Source organism: Pygocentrus nattereri, chromosome 13 (assembly GCF_015220715.1).
Source record: "Pygocentrus nattereri isolate fPygNat1 chromosome 13, fPygNat1.pri, whole genome shotgun sequence".
Taxonomy (NCBI): Eukaryota; Metazoa; Chordata; class Actinopteri; order Characiformes; family Serrasalmidae; genus Pygocentrus; species Pygocentrus nattereri.
Genome location: NC_051223.1, coordinates 40548350 through 40567615, shown reverse-complemented (window position 1 = coordinate 40567615; position 19266 = coordinate 40548350). Strand labels below are relative to the sequence as shown.

Below are 19266 nucleotides of genomic sequence, written 5' to 3'. Positions count from 1 at the left end.
AGACAGAACCCTTAAGGAGCGTAGCAGAACCCTTGTTGCGCTGTATAGACAGAACCCTTAAAGAGCGTAGCAGAACCCTTGTTGCGCTGTATAGACAGAACCCTTAAAGAGCGTAGCAGAACCCTTGTTGCGCTGTATAGACAGAACCTTTAAAGAGCATAGCAGAACCCTTGTTGTGCTGAATAGACAGAACCCTTAAGGAACCGTCTGTTTTAGGCCTAACCGTCTCTGTGCTGCCCACAGGTGCGTAAAATCATCCGTGTGTGTAAAGGCATTCTGGAGTACCTGACCGTCGCTGAGGTGGTGGAGTCCATGGAGGATCTGATCACGTACACCAAAAACCTGGGACCAGGTACACGAACACACACCTGGGCAGCTGTTCAAACCAGATCGTCCCACCCGAGACCTTCCCCACTTCAGTGACCAGTGCCTCATTCCCCTCTAACGGCTCTGTGAACGGCTACATGAAGAGAAACATCTGCTACATGTTGTGTTTCACTAATAAAAGGTTCAGATTCTGATGCTGACAGATGGAGTGGTTTGTGTGCAGGGATGACGAAGATGGCGAAGATGATTGACGAGCGTCAGCAGGAGCTGACCCATCAGGAGCACCGGGTCATGCTCGTTAACTCCATGAACACAGTGAAGGAGCTTCTGCCCATCCTCATCTCAGGTATTCATGACTGTATATTCATACTGGAAACACTGAACGTCTGTATCTCGGGAATTCATACCGCTGCTGCACGTTACTGTTACTAACTGTATATTCATACTGGAAACACTGAACGTCTGTATCTCGGGAATTCATACCGCTTCTGCACGTTACTGTTACTAACTGTATATTCATACTGGAAACACTGAACGTCTGTATCTCGGGAATTCATACCGCTGCTGCACGTTACTGTTACTAACTGTATATTCATACTGGAAACACTGAACGTCTGTATCTCGGGAATTCATACCGCTTCTGCACGTTACTGTTACTAACTGTATATTCATACTGGAAACACTGAACGTCTGTATCTCGGGAATTCATACCGCTTCTGCACGTTACTGTTACTAACTGTATATTCATACTGGAAACACTGAACGTCTGTATCTCGGGAATTCATACCGCTGCTGCACGTTACTGTTACTAACTGTATATTCATACTGGAAACAGTGAACGTCTGTATCTCGGGAATTCATACCGCTGCTGCACGTTACTGTTACTAACTGTATATTCATACCGGAAACACTGAACGTCTGTATCTCGGGAATTCATACCGCTGCTGCACGTTACTGTTACTAACTGTATATTCATGCTGGAAACACTGAACGTCTGTATCTCGGGAATTCATACCGCTGCTGCACGTTACTGTTACTAACTGTATATTCATGATGGAAACACTGAACGTCTGTATCTCGGGAATTCATACCGCTGCTGCACGTTACTGTTACTAACTGTATATTCATGCTGGAAACACTGAACGTCTGTATCTCGGGAATTCATACCGCTGCTGCACGTTACTGTTACTAACTGTATATTCATGCTGGAAACACTGAACGTCTGTATCTCGGGAATTCATACCGCTGCTGCACGTTACTGTTACTAACTGTATATTCATACTGGAAACACTGAACGTCTGTATCTCGGGAATTCATACCGCTGCTGCACGTTACTGTTACTAACTGTATATTCATACTGGAAACACTGAACGTCTGTATCTCGGGAATTCATACCGCTGCTGCACGTTACTGTTACTAACTGTATATTCATACTGGAAACACTGAACGTCTGTATCTCGGGAATTCATACCGCTTCTGCACGTTACTGTTACTAACTGTATATTCATACTGGAAACACTGAACGTCTGTATCTCGGGAATTCATACCGCTGCTGCACGTTACTGTTACTAACTGTATATTCATACTGGAAACAGTGAACGTCTGTATCTCGGGAATTCATACCGCTGCTGCACGTTACTGTTACTAACTGTATATTCATACTGGAAACACTGAACGTCTGTATCTCGGGAATTCATACCGCTGCTGCACGTTACTGTTACTAACTGTATATTCATACTGGAAACACTGAACGTCTGTATCTCGGGAATTCATACCGCTGCTGCACGTTACTGTTACTAACTGTATATTCATACTGGAAACAGTGAACGTCTGTATCTCGGGAATTCATACCGCTGCTGCACGTTACTGTTACTAACTGTATATTCATGCTGGAAACACTGAACGTCTGTATCTCGGGAATTCATACCGCTGCTGCACGTTACTGTTACTAACTGTATATTCATGCTGGAAACACTGAACGTCTGTATCTCGGGAATTCATACCGCTGCTGCACGTTACTGTTACTAACTGTATATTCATGCTGGAAACACTGAACGTCTGTATCTCGGGAATTCATACCGCTGCTGCACGTTACTGTTACTAACTGTATATTCATGCTGGAAACACTGAACGTCTGTATCTCGGGAATTCATACCGCTTCTGCACGTTACTGTTACTAACTGTATATTCATACTGGAAACAGTGAACGTCTGTATCTCGGGAATTCATACCGCTGCTGCACGTTACTGTTACTAACTGTATATTCATACTGGAAACACTGAACGTCTGTATCTCGGGAATTCATACCGCTTCTGCACGTTACTGTTACTAACTGTATATTCATACTGGAAACACTGAACGTCTGTATCTCGGGAATTCATACCGCTGCTGCACGTTACTGTTACTAACTGTATATTCATACTGGAAACACTGAACGTCTGTATCTCGGGAATTCATACCGCTGCTGCACGTTACTGTTACTAACTGTATATTCATACTGGAAACACTGAACGTCTGTATCTCGGGAATTCATACCGCTGCTGCACGTTACTGTTACTAACTGTATATTCATACTGGAAACACTGAACGTCTGTATCTCGGGAATTCATACCGCTGCTGCACGTTACTGTTACTAACTGTATATTCATACTGGAAACACTGAACGTCTGTATCTCGGGAATTCATACCGCTGCTGCACGTTACTGTTACTAACTGTATATTCATACTGGAAACACTGAACGTCTGTATCTCGGGAATTCATACCGCTGCTGCACGTTACTGTTACTAACTCTATATTCATGCCGGAAACACTGAACGTCTGTATCTCGGGAATTCATACCGCTGCTGCACGTTACTGTTACTAACTGTATATTCATGCCGGAAACACTGAACGTCTGTATCTCGGGAATTCATACCGCTGCTGCACGTTACTGTTACTAACTGTATATTCATGCCGGAAACACTGAACGTCTGTATCTCGGGAATTCATACCGCTGCTGCACGTTACTGTTACTAACTGTATATTCATACTGGAAACACTGAACGTCTGTATCTCGGGAATTCATACCGCTGCTGCACGTTACTGTTACTAACTGTATATTCATACCGGAAACACTGAACGTCTGTATCTCGGGAATTCATACCGCTGCTGCACGTTACTGTTACTAACTGTATATTCATACCGGAAACACTGAACGTCTGTATCTCGGGAATTCATACCGCTGCTGCACGTTACTGTTACTAACTGTATATTCATACTGGAAACACTGAACGTCTGTATCTCGGGAATTCATACCGCTGCTGCACGTTACTGTTACTAACTGTATATTCATACTGGAAACACTGAACGTCTGTATCTCGGGAATTCATACCGCTTCTGCACGTTACTGTTACTAACTGTATATTCATACTGGAAACAGTGAACGTCTGTATCTCGGGAATTCATACCGCTGCTGCACGTTACTGTTACTAACTGTATATTCATACTGGAAACACTGAACGTCTGTATCTCGGGAATTCATACCGCTTCTGCACGTTACTGTTACTAACTGTATATTCATACTGGAAACACTGAACGTCTGTATCTCGGGAATTCATACCGCTGCTGCACGTTACTGTTACTAACTGTATATTCATACTGGAAACACTGAACGTCTGTATCTCGGGAATTCATACCGCTTCTGCACGTTACTGTTACTAACTGTATATTCATACTGGAAACACTGAACGTCTGTATCTCGGGAATTCATACCGCTGCTGCACGTTACTGTTACTAACTGTATATTCATACTGGAAACACTGAACGTCTGTATCTCGGGAATTCATACCGCTGCTGCACGTTACTGTTACTAACTGTATATTCATACTGGAAACACTGAACGTCTGTATCTCGGGAATTCATACCGCTGCTGCACGTTACTGTTACTAACTGTATATTCATACTGGAAACACTGAACGTCTGTATCTCGGGAATTCATACCGCTGCTGCACGTTACTGTTACTAACTGTATATTCATACTGGAAACACTGAACGTCTGTATCTCGGGAATTCATACCGCTGCTGCACGTTACTGTTACTAACTGTATATTCATACTGGAAACACTGAACGTCTGTATCTCGGGAATTCATACCGCTGCTGCACGTTACTGTTACTAACTGTATATTCATACTGGAAACACTGAACGTCTGTATCTCGGGAATTCATACCGCTGCTGCACGTTACTGTTACTAACTGTATATTCATACTGGAAACACTGAACGTCTGTATCTCGGGAATTCATACCGCTGCTGCACGTTACTGTTACTAACTGTATATTCATGCCGGAAACACTGAACGTCTGTATCTCGGGAATTCATACCGCTGCTGCACGTTACTGTTACTAACTGTATATTCATGCCGGAAACACTGAACGTCTGTATCTCGGGAATTCATACCGCTGCTGCACGTTACTGTTACTAACTGTATATTCATACCGGAAACACTGAACGTCTGTATCTCGGGAATTCATACCGCTGCTGCACGTTACTGTTACTAACTGTATATTCATGCCGGAAACACTGAACGTCTGTATCTCGGGAATTCATACCGCTGCTGCACGTTACTGTTACTAACTGTATATTCATACCGGAAACACTGAACGTCTGTATCTCGGGAATTCATACCGCTGCTGCACGTTACTGTTACTAACTGTATATTCATACCGGAAACACTGAACGTCTGTATCTCGGGAATTCATACCGCTGCTGCACGTTACTGTTACTAACTGTATATTCATACCGGAAACACTGAACGTCTGTATCTCGGGAATTCATACCGCTGCTGCACGTTACTGTTACTAACTGTATATTCATGCCGGAAACACTGAACGTCTGTATCTCGGGAATTCATACCGCTGCTGCACGTTACTGTTACTAACTGTATATTCATGCCGGAAACACTGAACGTCTGTATCTCGGGAATTCATACCGCTGCTGCACGTTACTGTTACTAACTGTATATTCATACCGGAAACACTGAACGTCTGTATCTCGGGAATTCATACCGCTTCTGCACGTTACTGTTACTAACTGTATATTCATACCGGAAACACTGAACGTCTGTATCTCGGGAATTCATACCGCTGCTGTGTCGTACCCGTAGCCTGTGAGTGTTCTGTGTGTTTATCAGGCATAAAGATCTTCGTGACGACGAAGACGGCTCAGAGTCAGGGAGTGGACGAGGCTCTGAAGAACAGGAACTTCACTGTGGAGAAGATGAGCGCCGAGATTAACGAGATCATCCGAGTGCTGCAGCTGACGTCCTGGGACGAGGACGCCTGGGCCAGCAAGGTTTGTGTCCGAACAGAAAACACACACACACACACACACACACACACGTTTGTCTTGCTATACATGTGAGGACGTCCATAGGTTTCTATTGATTCTTGTGTTACTGTAGCTAAATAACACTAAACCTAAACCTAACCTTAACCTCCGTGTCCACGAGGCAGTTTTTCTGCTCTTTTAGTTTTCAAATAAGAAAAGTAATTGTGGTGAAAACAACACATGCTGAAGTGAGGACCAGCAAAATTTTCATATTGTCCTATTAAAGTGAGGACATGGGGTCCTCACAAGTATGGCAATACAAGAACACACACACACACACACACACCCCCACACACACACACACACCGCTGCCCTGAAACACTTCAGCTAAAGAATATTTAGGAATTGTGCAGACAGGGCAAAAAATATTGAATGTTAATGAATAATAAATTGCAATATATTTGCAATAATAATTGCATTATATTATTATGATTAGAATGACTGTTTAAAATTGTTGTTTAATGGCTGTTTAAAATACGGCATTATTGATATACATTTTCTTCAGATTCTTCAAATAATATGAAATATTTAGAATAATTGCATCATATTTAAATAATTTCCTAAATGTTTCTGCAACAAAACTGTTTTATATTTATGGAAAACAGTGATTCTAAACGTTTAAAGTGTTTCTGTACGAAAGTTGTTAGATGAGAATAAGTGTTGCGTGCTCATCTCATTTCTTTGATGTTGCGAAACAAATATATCGCTGTTGTCGGAACAAAACCTCGTATCTCCGTTTTTGAGGTTTTTCAGTTTTTGACAGAATTTGAAAACACCTGTTGCTCTTTACAGTGTGTGTAAATTTCATGATGAATGGACCAAAAGAAGTCGACGAAAAATGACTTGGAACGACGTCTGGTTCCATTGACTTACATTAAAAATAAAGTAGGTTTTTTCCTTCTCCTGTGAAGTTACTGTTTTGGAGATACGAGGTTTTCCTCCGACAGCAGTGAGATATTAGTTACATAGTACAGTCTAATGTAAAAATGATCAACATTTTAAAGTCTTTATATCTCAGAAACTACTGAAGATACAAGCCTAAAATTTTATTTTATTTTACTGGACACACTATCCTGTTTCCTGTCACGTGTCGACATTTCTGCACAACTCCGTGTGTGAGGTGTGATCAGAGGTTCAGAGGGTTTGGAGTGAGACGGTTCAGACGTCTTTACAGTGGTGGTGATGGGAACCAGACGTCGCCATGACTACAACACAGATATAGACACTTTATTCACCATCCAGAACCACCAGAGAACCTACACGAGTCTTCTGAGCTCATATGGAATGTCGATGATGGAAAACAGTGGAAAATCTGGAATAACGAGTTTTCTTTGGGGACTATTTTGCCGCACAGCGTCCTGCATGTCTCCCTCCACCATGAATGGAGTTGAAGTTCTCTAAACTCTCATAAAACAGCGTCTCAGTCATCAGGCAGTGAATTCAGAACCAGCTCATGTAGGAACTTTCTGTAGGAGCTTTTAGAGGGACGTCTGGTTCCCATCACCACCACTGTGAACGGCTCTGACTCAGTAAGTTTATCTAGAACGGAGCGTTTCACACCAAACCGCTCAGAACCGCTCTGTTTACATCTAAACCAGTTAATTATGCAGAAATTTTTAAAAAATTGTTGCAGTTGCCCTTCAAGCAAATCTGAGATGGTTCCCTCCGAAGGCCTTTAGTGACTTCATTCACATGGACTGACCACTGTAACCCTTTCCTCATCTCTTTCTGCTTCTTTTGCATCTCCTGTGTCGTTATATTGTGGGATTTATTTTTATTTCTTCCTCTCCTCTCCCGTTCTTTTCATTTTCTCCTGTAGAAGGTAAGCGTTCTCTCTCTCCCCGCATGCCCACTCTGCATTTTGACTTTTGCAGTTTATTATATGTGACGTCATCTAATGAGAACACAGATGACGAGTGTGTGTGTGTGCAGGCTGGGCAGTGTGAGCAGTGCTAATGGTTTTTAGGGGAGAATGCGCAGCAGGCTGGCGAGGATTTGACCAGCTCCAGTTCTTTCCTTCTGGTTGTGTGTTGGGCGTGTTGTGTGTTTCAGCGTGAAAAGTCAGTTTGGCAGTCAGTTTGGTGCAACTCACGTGTGAAAAAGAGACCGCAGTAGGCCTTGTGCTACTGCTGTTTAACCCAGCTAACCTGTGACCGTTCTTTTCTCATTTATACACATTTCAGGTCCACTTTATTAGAAACACCCACCTTGTGCTTCCACTCACTGGCCACTTTATTAGAAACACCTACCTTGTGCTTCCACTCACTGGCCACTTTATCAGAAACACCTACCTTGTGCTTCCACTCACTGGCCACTTTATTGGAAACACCTACCTTGTGCTTCCACTCACTGGCCACTTTATTAGAAACACCTACCTTGTGCTTCCACTCACTGGCCACTTTATTAGAAACACCTACCTTGTGCTTCTACTCACTGGCCACTTTATTGGAAACACCTACCTTGTGCTTCCACTCACTGGCCACTTTATTAGAAACACCTACCTTGTGCTTCCACTCACTGGCCACTTTATTAGAAACACCTACCTTGTGCTTCCACTCACTGGCCACTTTATTAGAAACACCTACCTTGTGCTTCCACTCACTGGCCACTTTTTCAGAAACACCTACCTTGTGCTTCCACTCACTGGCCACTTTATTAGAAACACCAACCTTGTGCTTCCACTCACTGGCCACTTTATTAGAAACACCTACCTTGTGCTTCCACTCACTGGCCACTTTATTAGAAACACCTACCTTGTGCTTCCACTCACTGGCCACTTTATCAGAAACACCTACCTTGTGCTTCCACTCACTGGCCACTTTATTAGAAACACCTACCTTGTGCTTCCACTCACTGGCCACTTTATTGGAAACACCTACCTTGTGCTTCCACTCACTGGCCACTTTATTAGAAACACCTACCTTGTGCTTTCACTCACTGGCCACTTTATTAGAAACACCTACCTTGTGCTTCTACTCACTGGCCACTTTATTAGAAACACCTACCTTGTGCTTCCACTCACTGGCCACTTTATTAGAAACACCTACCTTGTGCTTCCACTCACTGGCCACTTTATTAGAAACACCTACCTTGTGCTTCCACTCACTGGCCCCTTTATTAGAAACACCTACCTTGTGCTTCCACTCACTGGCCACTTTATCAGAAACACCTACCTTGTGCTTCCACTCACTGGCCACTTTATTGGAAACACCTACCTTGTGCTTTCACTCACTGGCCACTTTATTAGAAACACCTACCTTGTGCTTCCACTCACTGGCCACTTTATTAGAAACACCTACCTTGTGCTTCCACTCACTGGCCACTTTATTAGAAACACCTACCTTGTGCTTCCACTCACTGGCCACTTTATTAGAAACACCTCTCTTATAGCTGTACTGTGTAGAGTTACAGACTGTAGTCCATTTGTTGCTGTACAGTTTAATCAGTCCCTCTACCCCATTCATTACTGGTCATTTTCTGACCACAGGACTGCTGTTGTTGATGATGCTTGGGTGGTGGTCCATTCTCAGCACTGACATGGTAGTTTGTGTGGTGCTGATGCGAGAGCAGCCAGCACTGGACCACTGATGAAGGACTAGAGGATGACCAACACCAACTGCACATCGACAGATGATCTGCAGAGTCTACAGGAGAGGGGTTTCTAATAAAGCGGCCAGTGATTGCATATGCATACTGTGTGTGTGAGTGTGTGAGTGTGTGCATGTGCCTGTGTGTGTGTTTGCGTGTGCATGTGTGTGTGTGTAAGAGCTGTGAACTCACATCTACTTGCATAACTGATAAAGACAGAAGAAAAAGTAACACAGGAAGAAACAAAGATTCGTTTACAGGGCAACGTTCCGATCGTATCTGAGTGATCGTCACTGTATCCGATCCAGGCTTGTTGAAGTTCAGCAGCATCGGCTTTATTAAAGGGCTCGTATCATGGAAAACTGAACATTGCTCCCTTTTTCATTTAGTATTTAGACATTCTTAAAGTTTCCCTAAGCAGTTTCCTCTCCAGTCCATACTGCCCATATATGGAAACTAAGCTTCAGTAACACCTTATTTTGATTTCACTGCTTTTGTGATGTCATTAAAACCAACACATTTACATATCCACCTTTTCAGCAGATTAGCCCTGCCCATTCACACTAAAGTTAGAAGTAGCGTTTCCGCCTGGGCTGCTCTTTGAATGTGGCACAATACAGGGCAGCCAATCAGAACAGAGCTCATTTACATATATCTGTCTTAAAGGCATTTTAACAAATGTTCTGCCTGATCAATGTTTGGACGAATGCTTTATATAATCGATCCTTCACTTTGGAACAGCCTTCTATGACGTAGGGGCCGAGAAATGCAGCCTAGTCTTTGAAACGCAACAAAGAATGCCTTTGGTGGGCGGAGCCTGGATAGGCCAGTTAAAAGTCCAAATGAATCATTTACCATTCTCAGAAACCCGGGCTGCTTCGAGGCCTGAAAGGGGTCTGCTGGAAATCAGCCACAGTTCAGCACATTCTCTCAGCACGTGTCTGATGGGGAACCAAGGCAAATATTTACAAGCTATTTTTGACCACCCTTTGCCTTTTAAGGGTTCAGGCTTTACCAAAACGCTGGCAAATGAAGGTGAACAGCTGCATAAACCTCTCACCCACTCTGCACTCGTACTTGGATGGAATTTTGTAAAAAATGTCCTGGAAAAGATGCTGCAAATAAAACGCTGCTGTTGGACAAAATCCTCGTATCTCCAACGTGACGGCTTTACAGGAGAGGGAGAAAACATACTTTACTTTTAATATAAGTCAATGGAACCAGACGTTTTTCATTTCGGGTCACTTCTTTTTGTCTGTTCTTCATGATATTTGAACACAATGTAAAGAACAACAGGCACTTTCAAAATATGCCACAAACTGAAAAACGACAGAAATGGAGGTTTTCGTAGTAGTAGTGGTGGTGGTGGTGGTGGTGGTGGTAGTGGCACTGGTGGTAGTAGTAGTAGTGGTGGTGGTGGTGGTGGTAGTGGCACTGGTAGTAGTAGTAGTAGTAGTAGTAGTAGTAGTAGTAGTAGTAGTAGTAGTAGTAGTAGCACTGGTGTAGTAGTAGTAGTGGTACTGGTCGTGGAGTAGTAGTAGTAGCACTGGTGTAGTAGTAGTAGCACTGGTGTAGTAGTAGTAGTAGTAGTAGTAGTAGTAGTGGTGGTGGTGGTGGTGGTGGTGGTGGTGGTAGTAGTGGTGGTGGTACTGGTCGTGTAGTAGTAGTAGTAGCACTGGTGTAGTAGTAGTAGCACTGGTGTAGTAGTAGTAGTAGTGGTGTAGTAGTAGCACTGGTGTAGTAGTAGTAGTAGTAGTAGTACTGGTACTGGTCGTGGAGTAGTAGTAGTAGTAGTAGTAGTAGTAGTAGTAGTAGTAGCACTGGTGTAGTAGTAGTAGTGGTACTGGTCGTGGAGTAGTAGTAGTAGCACTGGTGTAGTAGTAGTAGCACTGGTGTAGTAGTAGTAGTAGTAGTAGTAGTAGTGGTGGTGGTGGTGGTGGTGGTGGTGGTGGTAGTAGTGGTGGTGGTACTGGTCGTGTAGTAGTAGTAGTAGCACTGGTGTAGTAGTAGTAGCACTGGTGTAGTAGTAGTAGTAGTGGTGTAGTAGTAGCACTGGTGTAGTAGTAGTAGTAGTAGTAGTACTGGTACTGGTCGTGGAGTAGTAGTAGTAGTAGTAGTAGTAGTGGTGGTGGTGGTGGTGGTGGTGGTAGTAGTAGTAGTAGTAGTAGTAGTAGTAGGGGGTTGGTTATTGTAGTGGGTAACACCGCTGCCTTCTACGCTGTAGACTGGGGTTCAATCCCCACCTGGGCAAACACCCTACACTATACCAATAAGAGTCCTTGGGCAAGACTCCTAACACCACCTTGGCCTCCCTGTGTAAAATTATCAAATTGTAAGTCGCCAGTCAGTGGTGGTGGTAGTAGTGGTAGTAGTGGTAGTAGTAGTAGCGGGTGGTGCTGGTAGTAGTAGTGGGTGGTGCTGGTAGTGGTAGTAATAGTAGCAGTAGTGCTGGTAGTAGTGGTACTGGTGATAGTAGTGGGTGGCACGGTGGCGTGGTGGGTAGCGCTGTCGCCTCACAGCAAGGAGGGCCTGGGTTCGATTCCCCGGCCGGGCGACCGGGGTCCTCTCTGTGTGGTTAGTGTAGTGGGTAACACCTCTGCCTTCTACACTGTAGACTGGGGTTCAATCCCCCACCTGGGCAATATACCAATTAGGGTCCTTGGGCAAGACTCCTAACACCACCTTGGCCTCCCTGTGTAAAATGATCAAATTGTAAGTTGCTCTGGATCAGAGCGTCAGCCAAATGCCGACAATGTAGTAGTAGTGATGGTGGTGGTGGTGGTGGTAGATGTAGACATTTTGCCCCGTCCCAGCCACTCTATTGGATCTTGACCTTTGTGGCCTTTTTAGACTCTGATTCACTTCACAGCTTACGGACAATGAATTATTGGCCCTCCCCGTCTTCTAAACATAGTGAGAGAATACAATACAATGAAAAACTATTACTATAAACTATCTAATTCACGGGGAAATGTGAGAAATCCTGCCTTGCCGAGCGTCAAAATAATAAAAGGAAATATGTTCTGAGTTTAGTGTTGACATATATCAGCTTTTACGTCAGGCACACGGGGGGGGGGGTCCTTATCTCCCTCTCTGAGTGAGTCAGTTCTGAGCAACCACAGCTGAATGTCTCACTAACCTAAAAAGGAAGCGAACTGCATGGCTAAGCAGCTTCTTCACACACACACACACACACACACACACACACACACACACACACACACACACACACACACACACACACACACACACACACACACACCCCGCTCCAACTGACATCAGACACACACAGCAGTGTTTCCTGTAGTAAAGCCATTAGCTGGTGTGTTTACTACTTCAGCTTGGTCCAGATATTAAGAGGATACCAGGCCGCTGTTGGCCCATTGATGGCAAAGCTGGCGGCCCACTGGCTTTTCGCTCAGCGTTTCCCAGGCGGCCCGCTTGTGCCACTTTTCAGCGCTCGTTTTCCACCCACAGTCCAATTTACTTAGTTTTCCTTTGTAAATTATTTTAGTAAATAATTTTGCAGAAACAACGTAAGCAGATCTGTATTTGAAGATGTAATCAATCCAGCACAGTATCGGCAACAACACATAAATCATATTATTCAATAATATTCAATAATAAAGGCTACCGTCAACATTCAAGGTGCAACAAGTGATTCATTCCTTAATGGTGCAGTGAAATAACAAGTCATATTGCCCCCCTGCTGTTGTCTATGCAGTATAAACAATGTAACGCTCATATGAACATCATAGAGCTTTTTAAATGAAGCAGTAGAAGCCGTATCGCCCCCTATGCTTCCTGTAGTGTATTACAGTCTGTCAGAGCGACTGTGTGGATCATATGAACATTATAGAGCTTTTTAAATGAAACAGTAGAAGCCGTATCGCCCCCTACGCTTCCTGTAGTGTATTACAGTCTGTCAGAGCGACTGTGTGGATCATATGAACATTATAGAGCTTTTTAAATGAAACAGTAGAAGCCGTGTCGCCCCCTACGCTTCCTGTAGTGTATTACAGTCTGTCAGAGCGACTGTGTGGATCATATGAACATTATATAGCTTTTTAAATGAAACAGTAGAAGCCGTATCGCCCCCTACGCTTCCTGTAGTGTATTACAGTCTGTCAGAGCGACTGTGTGGATCATATGAACATTATAGAGCTTTTTAAATGAAACGGTAGAAGCCGTATCGCCCCCTACGCTTCCTGTAGTGTATTACAGTCTGTCAGAGCGACTGTGTGGATCATATGAACATTATAGAGCTTTTTAAACGAAACAGTAGAAGCCGTATCGCCCCCTACGCTTCCTGTAGTGTATTACAGTCTGTCAGAGCGACTGTGTGGATCATATGAACATTATAGAGCTTTTTAAATGAAACAGTAGAAGCCGTATCGCCCCCTACGCTTCCTGTAGTGTATTACAGTCTGTCAGAGCGACTGTGTGGATCATATGAACATTATAGAGCTTTTTAAATGAAACAGTAGAAGCCGTATCGCCCCCTACGCTTCCTGTAGTGTATTACAGTCTGTCAGAGCGACTGTGTGGATCATATGAACATTATAGAGCTTTTTAAATGAAGCAGTAGAAGCCGTATCGCCCCCTACGCTTCCTGTAGTGTATTACAGTCTGTCAGAGCGACTGTGTGGATCATATGAACATTATATAGCTTTTTAAATGAAACAGTAGAAGCCGTATCGCCCCCTACGCTTCCTGTAGTGTATTACAGTCTGTCAGAGCGACTGTGTGGATCATATGAACATTATAGAGCTTTTTAAATGAAACAGTTGAAGCCGTATCGCCCCCTACGCTTCCTGTAGTGTATTACAGTCTGTCAGAGCGACTGTGTGGATCATATGAACATTATAGAGCTTTTTAAACGAAACAGTAGAAGCCGTATCGCCCCCTACGCTTCCTGTAGTGTATTACAGTCTGTCAGAGCGACTGTGTGGATCATATGAACATTATAGAGCTTTTTAAATGAAACAGTAGAAGCCGTGTCGACCCCTACGCTTCCTGTAGTGTATTACAGTCTGTCAGAGCGACTGTGTGGATCATATGAACATTATATAGCTTTTTAAATGAAACAGTAGAAGCCGTATCGCCCCCTACGCTTCCTGTAGTGTATTACAGTCTGTCAGAGCGACTGTGTGGATCATATGAACATTATAGAGCTTTTTAAATGAAACAGTTGAAGCCGTATCGCCCCCTACGCTTCCTGTAGTGTATTACAGTCTGTCAGAGCGACTGTGTGGATCATATGAACATTATAGAGCTTTTTAAATGAAACAGTAGAAGCCGTATCGCCCCCTACGCTTCCTGTAGTGTATTACAGTCTGTCAGAGCGACTGTGTGGATCATATGAACATTATAGAGCTTTTTAAATGAAACAGTAGAAGCCGTATCGCCCCCTACGCTTCCTGTAGTGTATTACAGTCTGTCAGAGCGACTGTGTGGATCATATGAACATTATAGAGCTTTTTAAATGAAACCGTAGAAGCCGTGTCGCCCCCTACGCTTCCTGTAGTGTATTACAGTCTGTCAGAGCGACTGTGTGGATCATATGAACATTATAGAGCTTTTTAAATGAAACAGTAGAAGCCGTATCGCCCCCTACGCTTCCTGTAGTGTATTACAGTCTGTCAGAGCGACTGTGTGGATCATATGAACATTATAGAGCTTTTTAAATGAAACAGTAGAAGCCGTATCGCCCCCTACGCTTCCTGTAGTGTATTACAGTCTGTCAGAGCGACTGTGTGGATCATATGAACATTATAGAGCTTTTTAAATGAAACAGTAGAAGCCGTATCGCCCCCTACGCTTCCTGTAGTGTATTACAGTCTGTCAGAGCGACTGCGTGGATCATATGAACATTATAGAGCTTTTTAAATGAAACAGTAGAAGCCGTATCGCCCCCTACGCTTCCTGTAGTGTATTACAGTCTGTCAGAGCGACTGTGTGGATCATATGAACATTATAGAGCTTTTTAAATGAAACAGTAGAAGCCGTATCGCCCCCTACGCTTCCTGTAGTGTATTACAGTCTGTCAGAGCGACTGTGTGGATCATATGAACATTATAGAGCTTTTTAAATGAAACAGTAGAAGCCGTATCGCCCCCTACGCTTCCTGTAGTGTATTACAGTCTGTCAGAGCGACTGTGTGGATCATATGAACATTATAGAGCTTTTTAAATGAAACAGTAGAAGCCGTATCGCCCCCTACGCTTCCTGTAGTGTATTACAGTCTGTCAGAGCGACTGTGTGGATCATATGAACATTATAGAGCTTTTTAAATGAAACAGTAGAAGCCGTATCGCCCCCTACGCTTCCTGTAGTGTATTACAGTCTGTCAGAGCGACTGTGTGGATCATATGAACATTATAGAGCTTTTTAAATGAAACAGTAGAAGCCGTATCGCCCCCTACGCTTCCTGTAGTGTATTACAGTCTGTCAGAGCGACTGTGTGGATCATATGAACATTATAGAGCTTTTTAAATGAAACAGTAGAAGCCGTATCGCCCCCTACGCTTCCTGTAGTGTATTACAGTCTGTCAGAGCGACTGTGTGGATCATATGAACATTATAGAGCTTTTTAAATGAAACAGTTGAAGCCGTATCGCCCCCTACGCTTCCTGTAGTGTATTACAGTCTGTCAGAGCGACTGTGTGGATCATATGAACATTATAGAGCTTTTTAAATGAAACAGTAGAAGCCGTATCGCCCCCTACGCTTCCTGTAGTGTATTACAGTCTGTCAGAGCGACTGTGTGGATCATATGAACATTATAGAGCTTTTTAAATGAAACACTAGAAGCCGTATCGCCCCCTACGCTTCCTGTAGTGTATTACAGTCTGTCAGAGCGACTGTGTGGATCATATGAACATTATATAGCTTTTTAAATGAAACAGTAGAAGCCGTATCGCCCCCTACGCTTCCTGTAGTGTATTACAGTCTGTCAGAGCGACTGTGTGGATCATATGAACATTATAGAGCTTTTTAAATGAAACAGTAGAAGCCGTGTCGACCCCTACGCTTCCTGTAGTGTATTACAGTCTGTCAGAGCGACTGTGTGGATCATATGAACATTATAGAGCTTTTTAAATGAAACACTAGAAGCCGTATCGCCCCCTACGCTTCCTGTAGTGTATTACAGTCTGTTATACAGCATGGCGTAGCGTCTTTTTAGAGCAATTGTTTATTCATACAGTCTCTGTTCAATTTATTGGAAACCACTACCTTGTACTTCCACTCGCTGGCCGCTGTATGACCTCCACCTGCCTTATCAGTCCACTGTGTAGTTATAGGTATAGACTGCATTCTCTTGTGCAGTGAGTGTATGTTATCAGTACTGCTTGATGTTGTTCGCACCTGTTTTGTTCTTTGGCTGTATAACCACACACTGGGCTTCGTATGTTTGATAATATCTGAGCAAGTGAGGTTGATTCCAGAGAGAACTGATTCTGCTGCTACTTACCCAAGCTATAGCACTACCTCCACCATGTTTGACCCAGGGCTGTCGCCGAGGCTGAGGGTGCACGTTCTCACTCTGTTCTCTCTCTGAAGGACACCGAGACCATGAAGAGAGCTCTGGCACTCATCGACTCCAAAATGGCTCAGGCAAAGAACTGGCTCAAAGACCCCAGCGCTCAGCCAGGTACACACACACACACACACACACACACACACACACAGCTTAAAGTGCTGCTCGCAGACCGCCGGAAAATGGAATATGTTTCGATATGTTGTCCATCTATACCAAATTGTAAATAAAATGTGCAGGCGCACCACAATATTATATTATTAGAACGTTCTGACCACCTCCTCATTTCTACGCTCACTGTCCACTTTATCAGCTCCACTGACCGTATAGCTGCTCTCTGTAGTTCTACAGTTACAGACTGTAGTCCATCTGTTTCTCTGATACTCTGTTACCCTGTTCTTCAGTGGGCAGGACCCCCATGGACCCTCACAGAGCAGGTGCTGTTTGGGTGTGTGTTTAGTGATTTTAAACCCTGTGTCCACTCACTGTCCACTCTATTAGACACTCCTGCCTTGTCGGTCCACCTTGTAGATGTAAAGTCAGAGACGACAGCTCATCTGCTGCTGCACAGTTTGTGTTGGTCATCCTCTCGTCCTTCATCAGTGGTCACAGGACACAGCCCACAGGACGCTGCCCACAGGACGCTGTTGGCTGGATGTTTTTGGTTGGTGGACTATTCTCAGTCCAGCAGCGACACTGAGGTGTTTAAAAACTCCAGCAGCACTGCTGTGTCTGATCCACTCAGACCAGCACAACACACACCACCACCACGTCAGTGTCACTGCAGTGCTGAGAATGACCCACCACCCAAATCCTGACCACTGAAGAACAGGGTAAAAGGGGTCTAACAAGGTACGCAGAGAAATAAATACACCTTTTAAAAAGATGGTTCTTCAAGGGTTCTCTAGTAAAAACAATGGTTCTATATAGAACCCCAAACACTCACCTTTGCATGATTAAATGGTTCTTTGCATTGTGAAAGTTTTTCAGATGTACAGAGAATGTGGTGTAGATGGAACCCTTTTTGGTGCTATACAGAACCTTCTCAGAAAGGTTCCTTGCTGTTGCAGGTGAGGCTGGTGAACAGGCTATTCGTCAGATTCTGGATGAAGCGGGTAAAGTGGGCGAGCTGTGTGCGGGTAAAGAGAGGAGAGAGATTCTGGACACGGCCAAAGCGCTCGGACAGATCACTGACCAGGTCTCAGACCTGCGCGCCAGGTAACGCACGCTCACGCCGCTGACCTTCGTGACCCTTTAAATTCACCTCAGACGCCTTCGCTGCCGTCACCTCTCCACACTGAGGTGTCTGTTTAATGTGGTGTCATCATTTGTCGTTTGGAGCTGGTGGGGAGAGAATCTTGCTGTGTGAATGTTTTAATAGATTAGTGTAGCTTTGACTGTGGGGTCAGACTGAGAGACACAGCATGCAGACAACAAACACCAGGGGCCTTCACACAGCACACAGCCAGAAAGTGTCTGTCTGTCGCTCTCTCTGTCTGTCGCTCTCTCTGTCTGTCGCTCTCTCTGTCTGTCTGTCGCTCTCTCTGTCTGTCGCTCTGTCTGTCTGTCGCTCTGTCTGTCTGTCTGTCTGTCTGTCTCTGTCTCTGTCTGAGTCTCTTTGTGTGTCTGTCTGTCTGTCTGTCTCAATCTGTCTGTCTGTCTATCTGTCGCTCTATCTGTCTATCTTTCTGTCTATCTATGTATCTGTCTGTCTGTCTATCTCTGTCTCTTTGTCTGTCTGTGTCTGTCTCGACCTGTGTGTCTGTCTATCGACCTGTCTGTCGCTCTGTCTGTCTGTCTGTCGCTCTGTCTGTCTGTCTGTCGCTCTGTCTGTCTATCTTTCTGTCTATCTATGTATCTGTCTGTCTGTCTGTCTGTCTGTCTATGTACATATCTATCTGTTTTGTCTGTCTATCTGTCACTCTATCTATCTGTCTGTCTATCTGTCGCTCTATCTATCTGTCTGTCTGTCTGTCTGTCTGTCTGTCTGTCTGTCTGACTGTCTGTCTGACTGTCTGTCTGTCTCTCTGTTGTTCTCTCAGTAAAATGCCATCTTTTCATAATGTTTTGTGTGCCAGGTCACTCGCCCTCACGCAGCTGACCGCTCTGACCCTTTCAGTTTTTCCGACGCCTTCGTTGCCGTCACCTCACCACACCGTGGTTTCTATGTTTAATGTAGTGCTGTGGTTTTTCCTTTTGAGATCATGGTGAGAAAATCTTGCTGAGGCGAACCTGTGTGTGTGAGGTGGGTGAGTTTTTAATAGATTAGTGTATTTTTGACTGAGGGCATCAGGCTGAGATCTGAGACTCGGCCGGCAAACAAACATCTGCAGCCAGCTGAGCAGCAGAATGTGAGGTCGATCGCGTGTTGGCGCCCCACTAGTGGATGTAATATCACTGTCACAATATCACAATAGCATGTTTTATAAACTTTTATCAGCCCCTG

At 44.2% G+C, this 19266-nt stretch overlaps 1 protein-coding gene across 2 annotated transcripts in view; it reads left to right on the top strand.

The window, feature by feature from the left end:
• Positions 1–19266, top strand: part of vclb (vinculin b) — a 72294-nt gene that overhangs the window by 27729 nt on the left and 25299 nt on the right. The window contains exons 4-8 of one of the 2 annotated variants that reach the window (XM_017723888.2): positions 244–352; positions 551–673; positions 5496–5656; positions 16841–16934; positions 17891–18038. In XM_017723888.2, the coding sequence (XP_017579377.1) occupies positions 244–352; positions 551–673; positions 5496–5656; positions 16841–16934; positions 17891–18038 (635 nt within the window). The remainder of the gene's footprint in view (positions 1–243; positions 353–550; positions 674–5495; positions 5657–16840; positions 16935–17890; positions 18039–19266) is intronic. The other variant, XM_017723889.2, reaches the window with a different exon arrangement.